Source organism: Cetorhinus maximus, chromosome 1 (genome assembly GCF_964194155.1).
Source record: "Cetorhinus maximus chromosome 1, sCetMax3.hap1.1, whole genome shotgun sequence".
Lineage (NCBI taxonomy): Eukaryota > Metazoa > Chordata > Chondrichthyes > Lamniformes > Cetorhinidae > Cetorhinus > Cetorhinus maximus.
Genome location: NC_135879.1, coordinates 5,091,653 through 5,112,205, shown reverse-complemented (window position 1 = coordinate 5,112,205; position 20,553 = coordinate 5,091,653). Strand labels below are relative to the sequence as shown.

Genomic DNA, 20,553 nt, shown 5'->3' with positions numbered 1-20,553 from the left:
AGTTTCCACAATCAGCAACATGACACTGACTGGATTGTCTGTTTTCAGTGATGTTAGCTGAGGCATTAAATATTGGGCAAGAACTCCCAGGGAGAATGCCCCTGCTCTTCTTCAGAACAGTTCCACATGATTTTTTTAATGTCTACAAGAGAGGGCAGACAGAGCCTCAGTTTAGTGTCCCATCCAAAAGACAGCACCTCTGACAGCGCTGCACTGGAGTGAGTGTGGGATGTGAATTCAGGACCTTCTGAATCAGAGCAAAAAGCATTAGCAATGTTCCTCCCTCATCAACACCACCAAAAATAAGTTGATGCGATCATGATCATATTTGTGGGAGCTTGCTGTGCACAAATTGGCTGCCACAACCCCAACCTCACAACAGTGACCTCGCCTCAAAGAGACCGGTTGACTGTCAAGCATTTTAGAATGTCCTGAGGTTGTGAAAGGTGCTATAGAAATGCAAGTCTTTCTTTTTATTTAGACCACCAATGTATCAAATAAGAGGATAAAAGTGAAATATGGGGAAGGACAGGTCCAAGGGAGAGAAGTGATGTTGACCCATTAAATATATCTGCCATTACATCAGCAGTGAAAACATCAAAATATCTCTTGCTTCAATTTATAAGCTTTGGGTAGGGTGTGGCTCTTTATCATAACAGAAACAGCCCAAAATACCAGGTTCTTGTTTGAACCTCTGGCTGGGGCAAAATAAAATCCTGAAACAAGATGTACAGTAAGCTGTATGATGTAGCATGACTTGTAATAAATCAGTGTATTATACACAGCACTTATTAGATTACTACCACTGTACTAATCATTAAAAATGTGAACTAGTGCCACTGTAATTACTCAACATGTCATTGTTTTCCCCTTTCACTCTGAAGTCTCTTCCCATGCCACATCTAATTCTTGCCATGTTGCTGGAGTTTCTCTTCATACAGGAAGAGAGTGTGTATGTATATATGTTTATGAAAGAGTGGAGACCCCTGTCACTGAAACACAGATGGTCACGGGTTTTTCTGCCCCCACCCCACTGCCACCTACGCAATTAATTGAGCATAAAATTGCAGTCAGCTCTCGACTGTCGCTTAATTAACCGGCTAATGGCTGTGGTCTCAGTACATAACAACTCTCATATTGCATAGTTTCCTCTGTGAGTTTGTGGCAACACACAGTAGAGTGGCTCTTAGCCATCAGGAGAGAGAACTGAATTGATCAATATTTGGAGGCTCGGACACTGATCTGAGTTTTGGGCGGATGGGGTAGTTGAGTGCAATGATGGAGGAAGATGGAGAAGTCTAGGGCAGCAGCAGCTCATGTCATTCCCGTGGAGCCCAGAAGACCACCCCTGTTCCTCTTGCCCTTGCAAAAAAAACTAGCTTTAACACTTAACTGTTGGAGCCTCTTCTGACTCATACTCTTCTAAGTATGGTGTTAAAATTGCATTAGAGTCTTGGGACCCTGATTCACACAGGTCAATGAGACTCCCACCTGGGGTTGTCAACACTGGTTGGGCAAGTTTCATCAAATGCCCTCATGCATCTGCCATTGGTTGCCCAACAGGTCCATCCTCAACCAAACCCCTCCCCAACATTCACCAATTGGAAATTGAGTAGGCTTTTTGTTACCCAATTGGGTGATTTTTTTTTGACTGTCAATCAAACAGCCTTTCCCACATCTGGAATACATTTGTAACCAATAAATGGAAAAGGTCGTAGAAAATGAAATCATTACTCGTATTTTTGTCCCGGGGTTTGCTTGTAGGAGCTGTAGTGTTCCATTGTTCTGTGTTTGATGATGTGAGTCTGTTTACAATTAATGCTCACCATGCTTGATTAATTAAGCCTAGGTGTGGATTCAGAGAAAAGTAAACAAAGTTGTAGAAAGAGCTGTAAGCTAGAGCTCGAAGCATGGAGCAGACATTTTAAAGAGCTGTGAATAAAACCTGTTACACATAGAAACTAGTGTCACCTCTGCACAGACCCGAGATATCAAACATACAAAGGGAGTACCCGGGAGATAATCTTCAATGCTTGGAGACTACAGGGCAATCCTAACAGATTGGCAATCCAGTCCTGCCTGATCCAGGCAGACTCCTTAGGTCCCAGCACAGGGACCCCATGTTAGAGCAGGAATGGGGCAGTCAGTCCACCATCTCCATTTTAAATTCACTCCACCGCACTCCCACCAAACAGAGTCGACTGAAATTTCCAAGCTGAGATGGATACACTTTGGTTAGGCAAGAGTACTAAGGGTTACAGAACCAGGCGGGTAGATGGAGTTGAGGTACGGATCAGCCATGACCTAACTGAAATGGTGCAACAGGCTTGAGGGGCTAACTGGTCTATTCCTATTCCCATGCTCCTTCCTATCCTCCCCCAATATCTTTGCAAACCGTTACTTTTTTAGTGATCAAAGATTTCTAAGAATCCACTTATGTAAGAGAGACAACCTGTTCTTGTGTGAAGCAGTGTGCAGAATAAGCAAATGCCTTACCTCATAGTCTGCAGGACCAGGAGTGCGAAAGTCAGGGTCTTTAAAGCGTGGCTGCCTGGACACTATTAAAGCCATCTTGGGCGTGGACTTGAGAATGGGCTTGTAAGCACCAGGTCCTGAGAAGCAATATTAAAAAAGGATTTGATGAATAGACTGGACTCGCAATGGCATTTTCCTATGTTGTCAACAATCAGGGGCGTGCAAATACTGAGCTCAAGAATTAAATGAAGGTCAATTTAGATCATGTATTCACTGTTTTGCTGAGGAGAACATTTATGGTAAAGTGGTTTAAGGAAAGTTACAATCCTGGACTTCTTAAAACAAATTCCAAAATTACTTTGTTTTGTTTGGTTGTGTTACAGCCTCATGCCATCAAGATTTCAGTTAAATTCTATGTTATCTACATATTTAAAATAAGAAGCGAATGAAGGAGAAAATACTATTACGAGTCAAATTATTTGATTGCTACTACAGCTTGTTTTGTAGTAAATTCCCTGTTAAATCTGCTCGGAAATGATGGAGTTCACAGAAGGCCATTCGACCCATCATGCCTGTGCCTACTCTTTGAAGGAGCTATCCAATTAGTCCACTCACCCCGCTCCTCCCCCAGAGTCCTTCAATTTTTTCAGAGCTTACCTGTCAATGTTTCTATTGAATCTGCTTCCACCACTCATTCTGGTGGTGTATTCTAAAGCATAACAACTCACCTCATAAAAAAACATTCTCCTCAGTTTTCCCTGGCTTTTTTCCCCAATTGTTTGGGATCAGTGACTCTGGTTACCAACCCTCCTGCCAGTGGAAATAGATTTTTCCTCCCTAAGACAGCTAAACCCCACAATATTTTGAATGCCCGAATCTCACCTTAACCTTTTCTGGTGTAAAGAGTTCCACAGAATTTCTCCAAATTCTGATGAAGCATCATTGATTTTACAGAAGGTTACATCCTACTGAATACTGGACCATATTGCCTGGTAGACTCTGCCACATGCAGGACAGATGATGCTTGGGGGGTTGGATAGATGGGCTGTTTGGATGTTAGTGCACAGTAAATATAGGGAAGATGATTTTACACATCAGAGGAGACTAAAACTAAGGGCCTTATGTATAAGATGGGCTAATATTGCTGAAAAGAGAGACATATTGCCAAAGCTTTTCATCTTGCACTCATCAGGACAAGAATGCCAAATTTAAAATGGTCACAACAACTTATACTGCAGGAGAATCAAGCAGCATGTCTCTTCGGTTGTTCGTAATAGGCAGGCTACAGTCCGTAATCAATCAACCCAAAGCCCAAAACAAAATGTCTACTGTTAGATGTGATTCCATGCTTGGACAGAACTTTCTGAACAATCCTGAGTGTGCTAATAGCTACACTAATAAGTAAATTTAAGATAATCAGTAAAGCTCATAATGTGGCTCATTTATGCTTGGTTGTAGTGACACATTCATATGCTGGGAGCCGTCATTTTTAAACAAAAGGAATATGTTCAAACTCATCACAAAAACAAGAAGTGCTAGAAAAACTCAGCAGGTCTGGCAGCATCTATGGAGAGAAAGACAGAGTTAACGTTTCGAGTCCGTATGACTCTTCTTCAGTTCTGTCAGACCTGCTGAGTTTTTCCAGCACTTTTTGTTTTTGTTTCAGATTTCCAGCATCCGCAGCATTTTGCCTTTATCTTAATGTTCAACCTTGTGCCTTCTGGGAACTTGGGGAGCCTATAATTCCCTGTTGTTTTCTCCATAGCAACACCTCGGCAATTCAGAGTCGACTTGCCAACCAATCAGCACCATTTTCTCCTGCAATATAAATTGTCGCGATTGTTTGAAATTTGGCATTCTTGCACTTGTCCCGATACGTGCAAGACAAAAAGCTTTGACAACATGTCTCTCTTTCCAGCAATGTTCAAGCTCTGTACTACCAAGTGCCTGTTTATATAAGACAGTCACTAATAAATCCAATAGGGAATTCTGGAAGAACTTCTTTGCTCATTGTGTGCTAAAATATTGAATTCACTACCACAGGGAGTAGTTAAGACTATTAGTATTAATGCATTTAGGGGAATATGAATATGGATGAGGGAGAAAGGAACATAAGATTATAAGAACTAGATGCCACTTGGCCTCTCTAGTTTGCCATTCGATTACTTCTCGTCTACCTCAATTCTAATTTTCCATCCTTTCCTCATTCCTGATTTCTTAGTGACCAAAAATCTCTTAATCTCAGGCTTGAATATACTCAATGATAGAGAAAGAAATAGAAGGATATCCAGTCAGGTCAGATGAAGAGGAGTCCCTCATCTGGGAAGTGGAGTCCATGCCGGTGAGGACTCAGGGATGCTGTGAATGTGACTATATTCATGAAGGAAGCAAGTCTGATTGCAATAGCTACACAGGGGTCTTCTTGCTGTCTGCCATAAGGAAGATCACTACAAGGGTCCTCCTCAATCGCCTGCCCCCATTGATCGAAGAGTCACAGCGTTATCTTCGCCCATTCAGAGGCACCACAGATATAATCTTCACTGTGTGACAAATCCAAGAAAGATGAAAGGAACAGGACCAACAACTGTACATGACCTTCTTTGACCTCATGAAAGCCTTTGATTCTATCAGCCGTAAAGGCTTACGGAGTATCCTCCCAGGAGGACAGCAGGAACACTTTGGGGATGTCCTCAAAGCATCCCTGAAGAGGTCAAACATTCCTGCTGACTCACAGGAATCCCTGGCTCGTAATCAACCAAAATGGAGAAGGTTCATTCGGGAAGGCACCAAGCATATATAAAGACTTCGTCAGGAAGACGTAGAGGCGAAGTCAAAGCTTTGGAGACTGTGCACTAACATCCAAACAGCCCATCTATCCCACCCCTCAAGCATCATCAGCCCCGCATGTGGCAGAGTCTACCAATCATGCATTGGACTAAACAGCCATCTCAGAACCCATTGAACAGAGTGGAAGCAAGTCATCCTCGATCCTGAGGGACCGTCGAAGGACCTAGAAAAGGATCAGGTGGGTTGAGTGGCCTGTTTCTCTGCTGTATGCTCCACGCTAGTCCCTCTGCTTGTTAACTGTTAATGATGTACAGTGACCTTTCGGAATTTCATAATGCTTTTTGGTCCGATATGCAGTAGGAAGTAACCTTCCGTCAAATCAATGATGCTTCATCAGAATTTGGAGAAATTCTGTGGAACTCTTTACGCCAGAAAAGGTTAAGGTGAGATTCAGGCATTCAAAATATTGTGAGGTCTTATTTTAAGTGGCCTTAATCAGCTCACCCCTCAGCCTTCCCTTTTCCAGAGCAAAGAATCCCAGCCTGTTCAGTCTTTCCTGACAGATTACTGGATTCAAAACAAAAAAATAAAGTTACGCCCAGACCATGCAGCGTGTGGAGATTTGTTGCAAGACATTCACGCTGCTCCCTGGAGTTGCTCACACACAGCAGTCTGTGTTTGGATTATTTTCAAGTGTATTATTATGAGGCCCCAGCCCACCCTGATGACACTTTTCTCCAGGCAAATTTATCTTATTGTAGGAGATTATTCAGGTTGGGCTGTGCTTCCATTTTGACAGAGGCTCTCTGTGCTTTGCACAAGTCTCCAGGCCAAAAACAGACATGGGAAAAAGAACTCGCTGATCTGCGGGCTTTGTTACACCCTGGGAATTCTGCTAATTGCTGCAGATTCTCAAATGTTCTTGGTCACAGCTCTTTGGCGGTGTGCGTTTCTACACCGAGGAAGGAGCGAAGGAAGGCGTGAAAGAATCAGCAGAGAGGGAGAGAAAGCAGCAGTGTTAAAGAGAAATATGCCCTGCTCTGAAGCAGGGTCATTCAGACTCGAAATGTTCACTCCGTTTCTCTCGCTCCACAGATGCTGTCAGGCCTGCGGAGTTTTTCCAACATTTTCTGTTTTTAATTTCTGATTTCCAGCATCCACAGTATTTTGCTTTTATATTAAAAAGAAATATTTTTGTCTCAAAGAGTACAAAGGAAAGGCTCAGATGAACCTCAAGGAGACAGCCCCAAGTCAACAGCAGCAACAATACTCATACTTCTTAGCAGAGTTTAGCAAAAGGTCAGTTAATGTACATTCATGCAACATGGGCCCTGTAAGTATTAGTCATTTCAAAATCTGTGCATCGACAAAGCTTTTAGGGTAAACAGTGCAAAAATAAACTGAAATTTAACCCATTATCAAACAATTTGCGTTTGTATAGTTTCTTTAACATACTAAACCATCCCAGGGCATTTCGCAGGAGCAGTTATCAGGTAAAACCTGTCACTGAACCATTTATGGAGATATTAAAGCAGGTGACTGGGCACTTGGTCAAAGGGGTAGGAGCCTCTTAAAAGAGGAGAGAGAGGTGGGCAGGCTTAGGGAGGGAATTCCAGAGCTCCGGGCCTGGGCAGCTGAAGGCGTGGTCACCAGTGGCAGGCCGATGAAAATCAGGGCTGTGCAAGAGACCAGGCTTGGAGAAGCACAGAGGCCTGAGACAGAGAGAGGGGGGTTGAGGAATTTGAGAGATTTGCACAGTCAGGATCAAAGATTCATGAGTCCCTTTCTGGTAAATGATAAAGAAAAAAGGAGCAAATGCTAAATTAATACCTTGTCTTTCTTCACCTAGGCCATAGAAATAAAAATGGCAGATGTCACCCATCCAATTTGGCTTTCTGCACGCGCTGATCCTCATTAATTAAAGCAAAGAAAATGAATTACACATGGACCTGAGCTGCAGGAAATAAAACAATCCTTCTCCACTTCACCCACAAATACAAATCTTGACGTCCATCACCTTTGGTCTCCAGAAAGTGCGATTATGTTTGCAGCTTTTACATTTCCTTAATGTCCCGTCCACCTTACCAAGCCTGCAAAAGCTGAACACTGAAACGCAGCAGTTCCATACAATGCTGCAATTGTGTGACTGAAGCAATTCACTAAGAAGTGAATCAATTCTCCTGCAAAGAAGACTCTCTGTATGTTTGATTAGAGGGATTTTAAAATGCGGGTTTCATTCTGCTGCCAGATTTGTGGCAGGAGGCTCACCTCTTTTTCTTTTTTGCTTCTCTCCTCCTCCTCCTCCACAAACTACTTTGAGGCTTATTGTTCATCTCGTTCAATTGCTCTATATTTGGCAAATTAAGTGGGAGCTGAATCTGGAATTTTCTCAGGTGTAATGCACACACTCTAGCTCGCTACTCCGCTAAGTGTCAAGGAATGCTTCGGGACAGGGCGGGCATGGAATGAGATGGTGGGGGGATTCAGATAGTTTACCGGCATTTTCAGAACCGGAACCCTGATGTCAGACATCTCACGAGTGCTGTAGCTCACCGGAGTGAGTCACTGCAAGGACTCTGATACACGCAAATAATACTCAACTGAAGTAAACTTGAGGACATCCAAAACTCTGCACCCATGTCCTAACTGGCACCAAGTCCCATCCCACTATCACCCCTGTGCTCGCTGACTTACATTGGCTCCCGGTCAAGCAGATGTCTTCATCTTAAAATTCTCATCCTTGTTCTCAAACTCCTCCATGGCCTCACCCCTCCCTATCTCTGTAATTTCCTCCAGGTCCACAATGCCTCCAAGATACCTGCGCTCCTCTAATTCTGGCCTCTTAGAGTATCCCGATTTTGACCACGGGCGGCTGCGTCTTCTGTCGCCTAGGCCCTAAGCTCTGGAATTCCCTTCCGACATCTCTAGACGTCATTTTCCTCCGTGAAGACGCTCCTTAGAACCTACGTCCCTGACCGAGCTTTCGGTCATCTGACCTAATATCTCCTTAACATGGTTCAGTGTCATATTTTGTTTTATAATGCTCCTGTGAAGCACCTTGGGACATTTCAGCATGTTGAAGGCGCTATGTGATGGTAAGTTGCTGTTGTTGTTGTAAAGTGGATCTGGGGTGCTGGGTGAGGAGGAACAATTACAGCCCAGGGGGAGGCACAAGTGAGCCCGAAAGACGAGGCAGGTAGCCCATGTTTGTACTCCCTCTGTAATATCACTCGCCTGTTCTGAAGCCGGTTTTAAGTTTCAGTGACGGGAGAAGATCTAACAAATTGTTTCTTTTACATTGAGTGACCTCTGCTGGTTAAAATAAGTCACTGGGACAAAACTACGCTTGCTGCAAAATGGGATCGTCCGGTAAAACGGTGAAAAAAATTAACGTACATCAATTTTTCCCTCTCTGCCCATACCCTATCACTTGTGTCTTAACGGTTGTGGCCATAGCTGGACTCGCTCTCCTTTCAGAAGTAGCATTGGAATCACGTTCCAGCTCCTCGGGCCCAAGCCTCTTTATTTTGTTCCACCTCGTTTCGCTTTCCAGTCTTCTTCCATTGTCCAGCGTGACCAGTTTCCACCACCAGTTAAAAGCCACGTTATTAAGTAACTGGTATGGCAAGCAAGGCCATTGCTGCCCACTGACCCGAGTATCACAGGACCACCCAGGACTGGCAGTCGTACTCCTACATCCTCCCCTTGGACCCAGAGAGAGAACCTGAGAGACGTTAGGCTGGATTTAATGCAGCACCTTGTGGCGGGAGCCCTGTTGGCCAGGCCCACTTCATGGCGGGAGAGGCCCCGAGTCAGTCTCCCAGTGGCGACAAAACCTCCCCCTATCAAATCGGAGAGTGAAAGGGGCTGGCGCGGGATGCTTGGCCGCCAGCGGCAGGATGTCAATTAGGCTCATTAATGACCCCCCCCCACCCCTGTGACCACCCCCACCCCCTCCCCCCACAATCCCGCCCTCACTCATCTCTAATCTGGGGTCCCACGCCGTTCCTGGGCCTCAGGTGGGTGCAATAATGCCGCCAGATGTTACCGCTCCCGGGTGGCGTTAGCGGCAACGGGTAGCTGTCAGCCTCTGATTGGCCGGCAGCTCTTGGCGGACAGAACCTCCGCTCCTGGGGACCTTGACTCAGGGGAGGCCTAAGGGGTGGTCACGTTCGTGCCCGAAGGGCATTTGATTCCGTCGGGCCTCCAGCCACGGGGTTCTCCACCTGTTCTCTGAACAGTGGGCAAAATCCCTGCTCGCCCCACAAAATCCAGCCCATGGAACTTTGCAGCCCAGAAGGAGGACATCCCATCTCTGATAGAACCCTTTAGTCCCACTCCCCTGTGCTTACCACCCTACCCCCACCCCCTATATCCCCACAAAACTTTCCTTTGGTGCAACTTATATGATGTAAACCAACAACTTACATTTATATAGCACCCTTAACCTTGTAAAACATTCCAAAGTTCTTCACAGGAGTGAGTATCAAATAAAATTTGTCAGTGAGTCACATAAGGAGATATTAGGACGTGACCAAAAGTTTGGACAAAGAGGTAGGCTTTAAGGAATGTCTTAAAGGAAGAGAGAGATGGAGATATTTAAGAAGGGAATTCCAGAGCTTACATTCCAGGCAGCTGAAGGCACGGCCGCCAGTGGTGGAGAAATTAAATCTGGTATGTGCACGAGTCCAGAATTCAGGAGCAGAGAAATCTCGGAGAGTTGAAGGGCTAGAAGTTTTTTTTAGAGAGATTGGGATATTGTGGGGAGGGGTTTAAGGTTTGAATTGACTCTGAAGTGAATTCAAGGAGTCTCACTGCACATCACCTAGTGTCAGGGCAACCTCTGACTCTGCATTTACACCAAAGCTGCAAGGTTAGTGCTAACCAAAACTGTCTCCCATCAATGTTATGGTAATACTGTAAATTTGACCTGAAAATGAGAACAGGAGGTTGGTGGGAACGTGTTTCCCTCTCCTTCAGAAGCTACTTCTCAATAATTTACTTCTGTCCTTGTGTAGCCACAGCCATTGTCCACTTTAACTCACCTATTTTGACACGTGCGCTAGAACAAATAGCACTTTGCCAGTTCAGTTCTTTCTCAACGTCACCCCTCTCCCTTTCCCTCCCAACTCAGGGGTCCCAGGGTTTCCTTGGAGCTAGTCACACTTGGCTACTGCAAAATGGGACACAAATCCAGTTTGACCAATGTTGTGACTTGTGAGTTCCAATTACACGCTTGTTGCCGGGTGACCGAGTTGGTACTTTAGATAGAGTAGTTCAGCAGACACTTCTTAGGTGGAACACATTCTGTTTATTTACAAGGTACTCAGCAACTACACATGTGTGCTTCTACACCAAACTCTATCTACATACTTCTGCTGCTCACTTCAGACTGCGGACTTCCAACTAACTACTAACTAGCTACTGAGTTAGCCCGCGCTACTCCACTATTGGTTACACAGATCATGTGATCTTCCTTTATAACATCCTTCTTAAAGGTACACTACAAATGACATAAAACCATAGTTACTACATCCCTCCCCCTTTACTCGAAACATATTTTTTACATTTGCGATTACAGTCTTTTCAAAATAGCAATTCATTTACACTGATAAGTAATTTACAAATTCAGTCTTTCTGGGGATTTCCTTAGGCATGTAGAACGTCTCAGCTCTACAACTTCAGATGCTTTGTTAGGAACCTCCTTTTCTGGAGTTGTCTGAACATCAGGTTCTCCGGTGGGCACCTGCAGATCTGCTTCCTCAACCCTTGCAGGTTCAACAAGCGCTTCAGGCACATCTGTACTAGGTTGAGTTCTCTCAACATGAAACATTGACTCGATCGTGAACACTGGTGGAATCATTTCTTGATGACTTGTCTCTCTCTTCCTCATGTCTCGATATGACTTGGCCTTCCACCTTCACGTGGTAAGATAGAAGTCCAGTCACTGCACTTATTTCACCTGGTAACCACTTTGGTCCTTCTCCAGAGTTCTTCACATGTACCATCTCTCCCACGGCAAATTTCCTCTTACGACTATGCCAGTCACGTCCAGTTTTCCGACTTCCCTGACTCCTTTCCACCTTCCCCCTTAAGTTCGGCATTATTAAGCTCAGTCTTGTCCTGAGATGGCGTTTCATTAATAATTCTGCAGGTGTGACACCTGTTGTTGTGTGAGGGGTGGTCCGATAATGAAAAAGGAAGCGTGCTAGCGTGGTTGCTAGGGAATCTCCAGTTAATTTTTTCATGCCAGACTTGAACATTTGAACTGCTCTTTCAGCCAGTCTGTCTGAAGAAGAGTGGTATGGTGAAGTTTTTACATGAGTTATGCCATTGAAGCTGATAAACAGTTGAAACTCAGCACTTGTAATTTCTGTGCCGTTATCAGATATGACCACTTCTGGTCGTCCATTAATGGCAAAACTTTGACGCAGCTTCTCAATTGTAGCGGTCGACGTTGGTGACTTCACCTCGTATATGTCCAACCATTTTGAGTGGGCATCAACAAAGCAGAAACATTGTTCCCATGAAAGGTCCCACATAGTCAATGTGTAACCGCACCCATGGCCTTCCTGGCCAATCCCAAGGGTGTAACGGAGCTGTTGAAGGTAACTTTTGCATTTGCTGACATTGCACACAATTCTTCACTAAGCTCTCTATTTCTCCATCCATTCCAGGCCACCATAGATAGCTGCGTGCTATGGTCTTCATTCGTGATATTCCTGGATGTGCACCATGTAGTTCAATTAAGAATGTCTTCTGTTAAAGTGCGGTTTCATTTCGTCAGATACGGGCTCTTGTGACCAACCATGAAGCACTTGTTCTCATGCCTGAGATGGGACTGGGTCTCTACTTGTCTAGTCTCTGATATTTCGAGCACATACCGGTGATGAATCTAAGAAATTCAACAATAACATGAGCTCTTGTGGAACTGGGACATCTTCATCATTTTCTTGTAAGGGCAAACGACTAAGTGCATCGGTGTTTGCAATTTGATTTCCAGGCCTATGGACAAAAGTGCATTCGTATGCTGCCAGGATTAGGCCCATCGTTGTATTCTTGCTGAGGCTATGGTTGGTATAGCCTTGTCCTCACTGAACAATCCTAACAATGGCTTGTGGTCAGAAACGATAGTAAAATGACAGCCATGTACTGGTGAAATTCCTTGACACCAAAGATGATGGACAGGCCTTTTTCTATCAATGAGTATCCCTTTTCTGCTGAGGTGAGTGTTCTTGACACATATCCCATAGGCCATTCTGTGCCCTCATCCATTCGGTGGGAGAGCACTGTTCCCACTCCGTAGGGGGATGCATCACATATCAACACCAATTCTTTCCTCTGGTCAAAATGTACTAATAGGTTGGACGAGTGCAACACTTGTTTCACATTAGTGAAAGCTTCTTTCTGGGGTACCTCCCAAGACCAACGTTGGTTTTTCTTTCGATGGGACTTCTTCTTTCTAACACTGACATTAATCTCGGCCTTCTTTTCAACTTCCATACTGGCCAGACTACTCTCAGAGGCAAGCTCGACTTGTGAACTCAGTGGCTGAGTCTCCCAGAATTTCATCATCTGTCTGCTTCTTAGAAAATTCTGCAACTTTTGCTCCCAAAACCTCTTTAGCTTCATTTAGCTGATCCTTTAGCTCTTCCGTCTCTTTTTTGTATCTGCTTGCTGCCTCCTGGAAAATTGAGCATTGTTGCGTCTTCTCTGCCAACACATCCTTCAATTCGTTCAGAGAAGTGCTGAATTCTTTCTGTTTCTTTTCATACTTTTCCGGACCTGAGGGAATCTTGTCATGTGTGAAGGTCTTCCAACAGGTTTTCTTTTTCCTTTCGAAGGTTGCTCACCTCATCTCGAGCTCTGTCATCAAGCAGGGTCTCCTCACGTTCCTTCTGTTGTTCTACCATGTTCTGACTTAAGATAGCCTGCTTCTCTTCATGTTGTTGAGTCCTTACACACGCCTTTTCCATAACAGGAATATTTTCAGCTTCCTTTTGGAACCTCAAGGTTGATTTCCCTCAGCCAGTTTCGCCATAGGAGGCTTGGTCCTCTGCCTTTCAATACCAATACTGGTAGTTTTACTGATTTGGCTCCCGTGATGGACAGTAACTCTACTTATGCCTTTGACTTGGATGTCTTGACCCATGTATGTCCTTGATTTGGCATCAGTCTCTTCTAAATTTAGGTCATGTTCTCCATTCTTCAGATATTGGAAGGTATGCTCACCAATCACTGTAGCGGAAGTTCCTGTGTCCACTTCCATACGAACAGGTCCGCCATTCACTTTTACTGTTATATAATTTACTGTTACATAAAACATACTGTTTTCCCTACCTTCAAGTTAAATAATGAATAAATATCTGAATTTGTTGCTTCAGGCTCTTCCACACTGTAAATCTCACAGGGTTTTCTCTCTTGCTTGAAAGTCTGCCTGATTCTTCCCTTGCACTGTCTCATTATGTGTCCATTCCAGTGACAACAAAAACGTTCGATTTCATTAAACTGCCAATCGTTACTGGTCTGCTTATTTCCACCTCGGTTACCATTATTACTTATTTTTTTATTTTTCTGCTAGCGGTGGCTGTCTCCCGCTTCTCTGCACAGCCTTGCATTTTCACACCCTTTTTGGCTGAGGCTTCCCACCCAACATGGAGGACGGCGCCATTTTGCGCTCCCTGGATGGCTTTTGAATCCCTTACTGCGCTTTCCATGGCCAGTGCTATCTCTAGCGCCTTCTTAAAATCCAAATTTGTTTCAGACAGTAATCTCTTCTGAATCGTGTCCTCATTCACACCGCACACTAAACGATCACTGAGCCTATCGTTTAAAGACGTATCAAACTCACAATGTTCTGTTAACTGTTTCAAACTTGCCACATAACAAGCAACTGTCTGCCCCCGGGGCTCTATTCCTTGAATTAAACTTGAAATGTTGCATTGTTACTGGGGGCTTTGGCTGGTAATGACTCTTCACGAGATCCACCAATTCATCAAATTTTTTCGAATCAGGGGTACTGGGTGCCATCAAACTCCGAGGTTAAGCTAAGGGCTTTATTCCCACGTGTAGGCAAGAGGATCGCCCACCTCTCCTCTTCCCCCGTTAGGTCGTCCGCTTGGAAATAGAATGCAAGGTGTTCAATATAAGGAGATCAATCGTCCGTGGCTAAACGGAACGGATCAATCCTCCCGAATTCTAGCGTGCTTTAAGGGTGCTGCTTCGATGATTTGAATGGAAGCTTCCACTTACTCCGACTGTGCGAGGTACAGCCCAATTTCGCTTCTTTTGATTTCCTCCGTGATTTTACTCTCGACACTAGCTCGTTGTATCTTTCTTCTATCCTCGCTTTTTCCTTCTTTCTCCTCATCGCCAGTGTGTTGCGTCCTCGTCGCAAGTTTGTTGGGTCTCCGCTTTATCTCCGTTTTATCCTCGTAGCCAGTTTGTTGTGTCCTTTCACAAGTTTGTTGGGTCTCCGCTTTATCTTCATTTTATCCTCATCGCCAGTTTGTGGCGACTTGTGAATCACATTTGCGCACTTGTTGCGGGGTGACCGAGTTGGTACTTTTAGATAGAGTAGTTCAGCAGACACTTCTTAGGTGGAACACATTCTGTTTATTTACAAGGATCTCACCAAACTCTATCTACATACTTCTGCTGCTCACTTGCAGAATACTGACCTCCAACTAAATACAGAGTTAGCCCGCGCTACTCCTCTCTTGGTTATACAAGATCATGTGATCTTCCTTTATAACATTCTTCTTAAAGGTATACTACACATTAGATAAGGCCATAGTTACCACAACCAAAGAAATAAGTTTCCCACTGGATTTCCCTACCTAAGGAAGGTTAGTCTTGCCTTATATAGGGTGCAACAAACATTCACTAGATTGATTAGCGGGATGAGAGGGCCATCCTATAAGGAGAGATCGCAAAGAATGGGCTCTACCCATTGGGGTTTAGAAGAATGAGAAGTGATGACATGAAATGTGTAAAATTTTTAGAGGACTTCACAGAGTGGATGCAGAGATTGTTTCCCTTAGTTAGTAAATCCAGGACTATGAAACATAATCACAAGATAAGGGATCATCCATTTAGGATTGAGATGAGGAGAAATTTCATCACTCAGAAGATAGTGAACATTTGGAATTCTCTACTCCAGAGGACTGTGGATGCTCCATTGTTAAGTAGATTCAAGGCTGAGGCCGATAGATTCTTAGGCACTAAGGGAATAAACATGAATAAAAGAAATAGGAGGAGACCACAGGGTCCCTTAATCCTGTTCCACCATTCAATGGCTGATCTCCTGTCTTAAGGGATATGAGGGTAGAGCAGGAAAGTTAAGAGTTTAGCCACAATCTTATTAAATAGAAGAGCAAGCATGAGGGGCCATATGGCCTTCTTATGCTCTTATTGCTTATATTCTTATTTACAGCCAAATTACTACAGAGGATTGGGAGCAACCCTGAGATGAGGTCCCAGCCTCACTTCACCTTCATGTAACTTCCCATTCTTCCAGGTTTCAGCCATGGGTTGGTGGGTAGCACTCTCATCTCTGAGTCACAAGGTCATAGATTCAAGTCCCGCTTCAGATACCTAAACCCATAATCATTTTGCTGTGCTGCAGTACTGAGGGAAGTGTTGTCTTTCAGATCGGGTGTTAAGCCTAAGCCTTGCCTGCCCTCTCAGGTCAATGCAAAAGATTCCATGGCCATTAGTTATCCCTAAATCCCGAACAGATTGTCTGGCTGTTGCCACATTGACGTTTGTGGGACCTTGCTGGGTGCAAATTGGCTGCTGCTTTTCCGATATTGTGACAGTGATTACACTTCAATAGGGGAAGGGGAGAGAAGCAAATCACAGGGGAGGAAGATCAAATGCTTTCGGATATCAGTTACAAAGCAAGAGAGTGCTCTGCTTTCCAGTGCTTTGCGAGCAACGCGATCTGGCTCGTACCATTACTGGCATCAAACCAGGACTCCAAGTACAATGGCACAAAAAAAAAGATAATCACCCTCTATTTATTATTTGGCACAAGAACACTGCACAAATCGAAAGAATTCACTGAATATCCATTCTAGCGAATATTATCCATACAAACTGACTATCAGTAATATGCAGCTGAGAACCACGCAGTCCCACCAGTTTTCAACTTTAATTTGGGAGCACTGGTTTGCTTTTGAAAATATGACTTTCCTGCGTCAATCTGATGGCCCTGCAGGAAATGGAAGAGTTCGCTGTGATAGGCACCCAGTTCCAACATTATGTGCTCCCAGCTATGGTGCCTCCCAAGTTAATTGAATCATATTCCACTCCCTGTCTCAGGCTCCAGAAATATTTGCAACCTTAATATTCTATCTGGCCCTGAGTTGAACCCACACCCCCATACCTACGCCATCTCCAAGACTTCATCTCCGCAACTACCACAGCCCATCAGCTGTTGGAACATTCAGCTACTTTGGTTATCTCCTAATTCGACTATTCCAGGACTCTCCTGGTCGACCTCCCATCTTCCATCCTCCTTAAATTTGAGCTCATCCAAAACCCTGCTGTCTGTATCTCAATTCGTACCAAATGCCCATCACCTCTATGCTTGCTGACTTACATTGACACTTGGTCCAGCGACACTTCAATTTAAAAATCTGAATACTCATATCCAAATCCCTACATGGCCTCACATATTCAGCTCCTCAGATCCTAAGCTCTGAAATTTCCTCGCCAAATCTCTCCGTCACCCGACCTTGCTCTCCCCTTTTAAGATGCTCTCTAAAACCTGCCTCTTTACCAAGCTTTAGGTCACCTGTCCTAATGTCTCCTCGTGTGGTACAGTGTTAAATTTGGTTTGTTAATCAACCCTGTGAGGTGCCTTGGGATGTTTTACTACATTAATGATGCTGTACAAATACAGTTTGTTGTGTAGAACTATCTCTGTATTCGCTCCAATTAGACTGTACAAACACCCCGAAACTATATTCTGTTTGAGTGACTATGATCTAATCCAAACTTAACACAGTCCCCACGGCTCTGCATTGCAGGAAAGTGTGAGTCAGTTAATTAAATGTTTCATTAAATTATATCTGCCCTCTGCATGCATCGAACTTCAAATTTCTACTTTAAGTCCATATGAAGTTCACATCAAACCAAGGCTCCAATAAATCTTCTGCCTCACAGCAATAAAACTAATTCAAAGGTAAACCGCCACCAATTTCCCTGCGTTGGTTTACAACAAATATGAAAGTAATTGCAAAAGGAAATCTCAAATTATCCTGCAAGGTGTGTCAAAGCACAACGCTGGACATGGTGCAAAGCATATTTTCTATGACAACTTTTAACTTGCGAAGGGAGCAGGAGCCATGGCCAACATGTAGTGACAAAACTTAGTCCGGTTTTAGTTTAGCGGTGTTTCCTTTAAATTAGTACGTAAGGTATTTTTTTTTTAAATCAGCCACACTCAGACATCACGATCCCAGCCTACATCAATACTACTTCTTTATTCATTCACTAGATGCGAGCATCACTGCTGAGGCCAGCATTTATTGCCCATCCCTAACTGCCCTTGAGAAGGTGGTGGTGAGCTGCCTTCTTGAACCATGCAGTCCTTGTGGTGTGGGTACACCCACAGTGCTGTTTGGGTAGGAGTTCAAGGACTTTGACTCAGTGACAGTGAAGGAACAGTGATATACTTCCAAGTCAGGATGGTGAGAGACTTAGAGGTGGTGGAATTCCCATGCATCTGCTACCCATGTCCTGCTAGGTGGTAGAGTTCATGGGTTTGGAAGGTGCTGTTGAAGGAGCCTTCTGAGTTGCTGCATTGCATCTTGCAGATGGTACACACTGCTGCTGCCCATGGTGAAGGGAGTAACAGTTTAAGATGGTGAAAGGGGTATCAATCAAGCGGGCTGCTTTGTCCTGGATGGTGTCAAGCTTCTTGAATGTTGTTGGAGCTGCACTCCATCACATATTCCATCACACATCCATTATTCCATCACATTCCTGACTTGTGCCTTGTAGATGGTAGCAAGGCTTTGAAGAATCAGAAGGTGAGTTACTGGCCTCAGAATTCCCAACCTCTGACCTGTCTTTGTAGCTACGGTATTTATATGGCTAGTTCAGTTCAGTTTCTGGTCAATGGTAACCTCCCAGGATGTTGATAGAGGGGTATTCGGCGATGGTAATGTCATTGAATGTCAAGGGGCAATGGTTAGAATCTCTCATGTTGAAGATGGTCACTGCCTGGCATTTGTGTGGCATGAATGTCACTTGCCACATATCAAACCAAGCCTGTTGTCCAAGTCTGGCTGCATGCAGGCACAGGCTTCTTCAGTGTCCGAGGAGTCATGAATTGTACTGAACATATTGCTGATGATTGCACACATACGACTTCTGACATTATGGCGGAGCAATGATCACTGATGAAGCAGCTGAAGATGGTTGATCCTAGGACACGTGCCTGAGGAACTCCTACAGTGCTTTCCTAGTGCTGAGGTGATTGACCTCTGACAATCATAATCATTTTTTTGTCGTACTGACTCGTGTTCTCCGGAGAATTGGCTCAAGAGAGGAGACAAGGGGCTGAATTTTACAGGCCCCCAGCGGGCTTGTTTCCTGCAGGGGGTGGCAAATAAAGTGGAGTGGGCACCCGTCCCAGCACCTTCCTGCCCACCCCCGAGCTCATCCCTCATAATGTGGGGAGCAGGCGGGCGCCGAAACTGGCAGCCCGCCCGCCCCATTAAAATGACCATCTAATGGTCATTAAGGTCATTATCAAGCGCTTTATGGCTGCGGAGCTACTCGGGGGGTGGGGTCAGTCGGCTTCACGCCAACATGGTTTCTGGGGGTTGGGGGCTGCCGTCTGGCTCCTCCATGTTATTCAGCCTAAGCTATGCAAACCAAGTGCAAACACAGGTGTTGACTTTAAAGTGAACACCCACCCCCCCACCACCCCCCCAACCCCCCCCACCCGCTGAGCACCCCCCCACCCCACCTCCGATCCCGCCATTTCTCAAACAGGCAATGGCCAGAGCCAAATTACAGCCAGCCAATGGAGTTCACCAGTATCTCAGCCATTTTCGTAGTTGAATTAGAATACATTCGGCAAGGTGTCAGTGCTGAATGAGTGTCAAGATTTGAGTGGGGATAGGAGGGATGGGGAAAAACACAGGAAATTTATGGAGCCAAGTTGGAATTTAATACCTTGTATTCCCTTGAGTTGAGAAGATTACGAGGTGATCTAATTGAGGTGATTAAGATAATTAAAGTACTTGATTGGGGAGACAGAAAAGCTTAAATTCAAGGATGAGGTTGTTGTTCCTGTGAAAGGATTATATCCCACAGGAGAAGGTTAGAACCCAGTCTGAACAACTGCATTCAGTTCTGGACTCTACACTTTAGGAAGGACATACTGGGGCTTGAAGAGGATGTAACACATAATCACCAGAACAATACCTGGGCTAAAAGGATTAGATTATGAGGACAGGGTCACAGAATTGTTAATTCTATGGCATTGTTATAAATGGCCGTAAACTACAGGACCCAAAAACAAAAAAGTAGAAAAAGGAAACAGGATTAAACAAAGCTTCAGGTAATGCAAAACATTATCAGTCAGAGATTGTTCATTTAAAGTCCATATGCAGTTTGGCAATGTATATGTAAAGCTGGATTCTTGTCAGGTGAAAATTCATTTGTATGCAAACATGAGATTCATTACTACTATGAAAATGACCTGGGCATAAATAAAGTGTACGAGATCCCTCTTGAAAACACAATTGTTTAAAGGAGTGCTTACTCTTGTACATGTCTGTTGAAATGTAAAGTGGAATTTGCAGCGTACAAGTAGGGATGAGGTAAAACTGGGAAGATTCCATGATTTGGTGTGTGTGAAATTCCTCTCAATGTCACTCCATCGCTGTCAAGTACCAGCTCACAGGATCACTGCATAGTTTTGTGACTGCTCAGAAAGTGCCCGGTTTTATAAGAACCTTCTTTCTCTTTATTCCTCCATGGCGTATGGGCATCACTGGCAAGGCCAGCATTTGTTGCCCATCCCTAATTGCCCCTGAACTGAGTGGTTTGCTCAGCCATTTCAGAGGGGCAGTTAAGAGTCAACCACATTGCTGTGGGTCTGGAGTCACATTTGGCCAGAGCGGGTAAGGATGGCAGGTTGTTCTGATGAAGAGTCAGACGGACACGAAACGTTAACTCTGTCTTCCTCTCCGCAGATGCTGTCAGATCTGCTGAGTTTTTCCAGCTATTTTTGTTTTTGTTTCAGATTTCCAGCATCCACAGTATTTT

At 44.4% G+C, this 20,553-nt stretch overlaps 1 protein-coding gene across 1 annotated transcript in view; it reads right to left on the bottom strand.

Annotated features, from left to right (window-relative positions):
- Positions 1–20,553, bottom strand: part of stpg2 (sperm-tail PG-rich repeat containing 2) — a 349,639-nt gene that overhangs the window by 123,679 nt on the left and 205,407 nt on the right. The window contains exon 11 of the mRNA XM_078570506.1: positions 2,497–2,612. Within this exon, the coding sequence (XP_078426632.1) occupies positions 2,497–2,612 (116 nt within the window). The remainder of the gene's footprint in view (positions 1–2,496; positions 2,613–20,553) is intronic.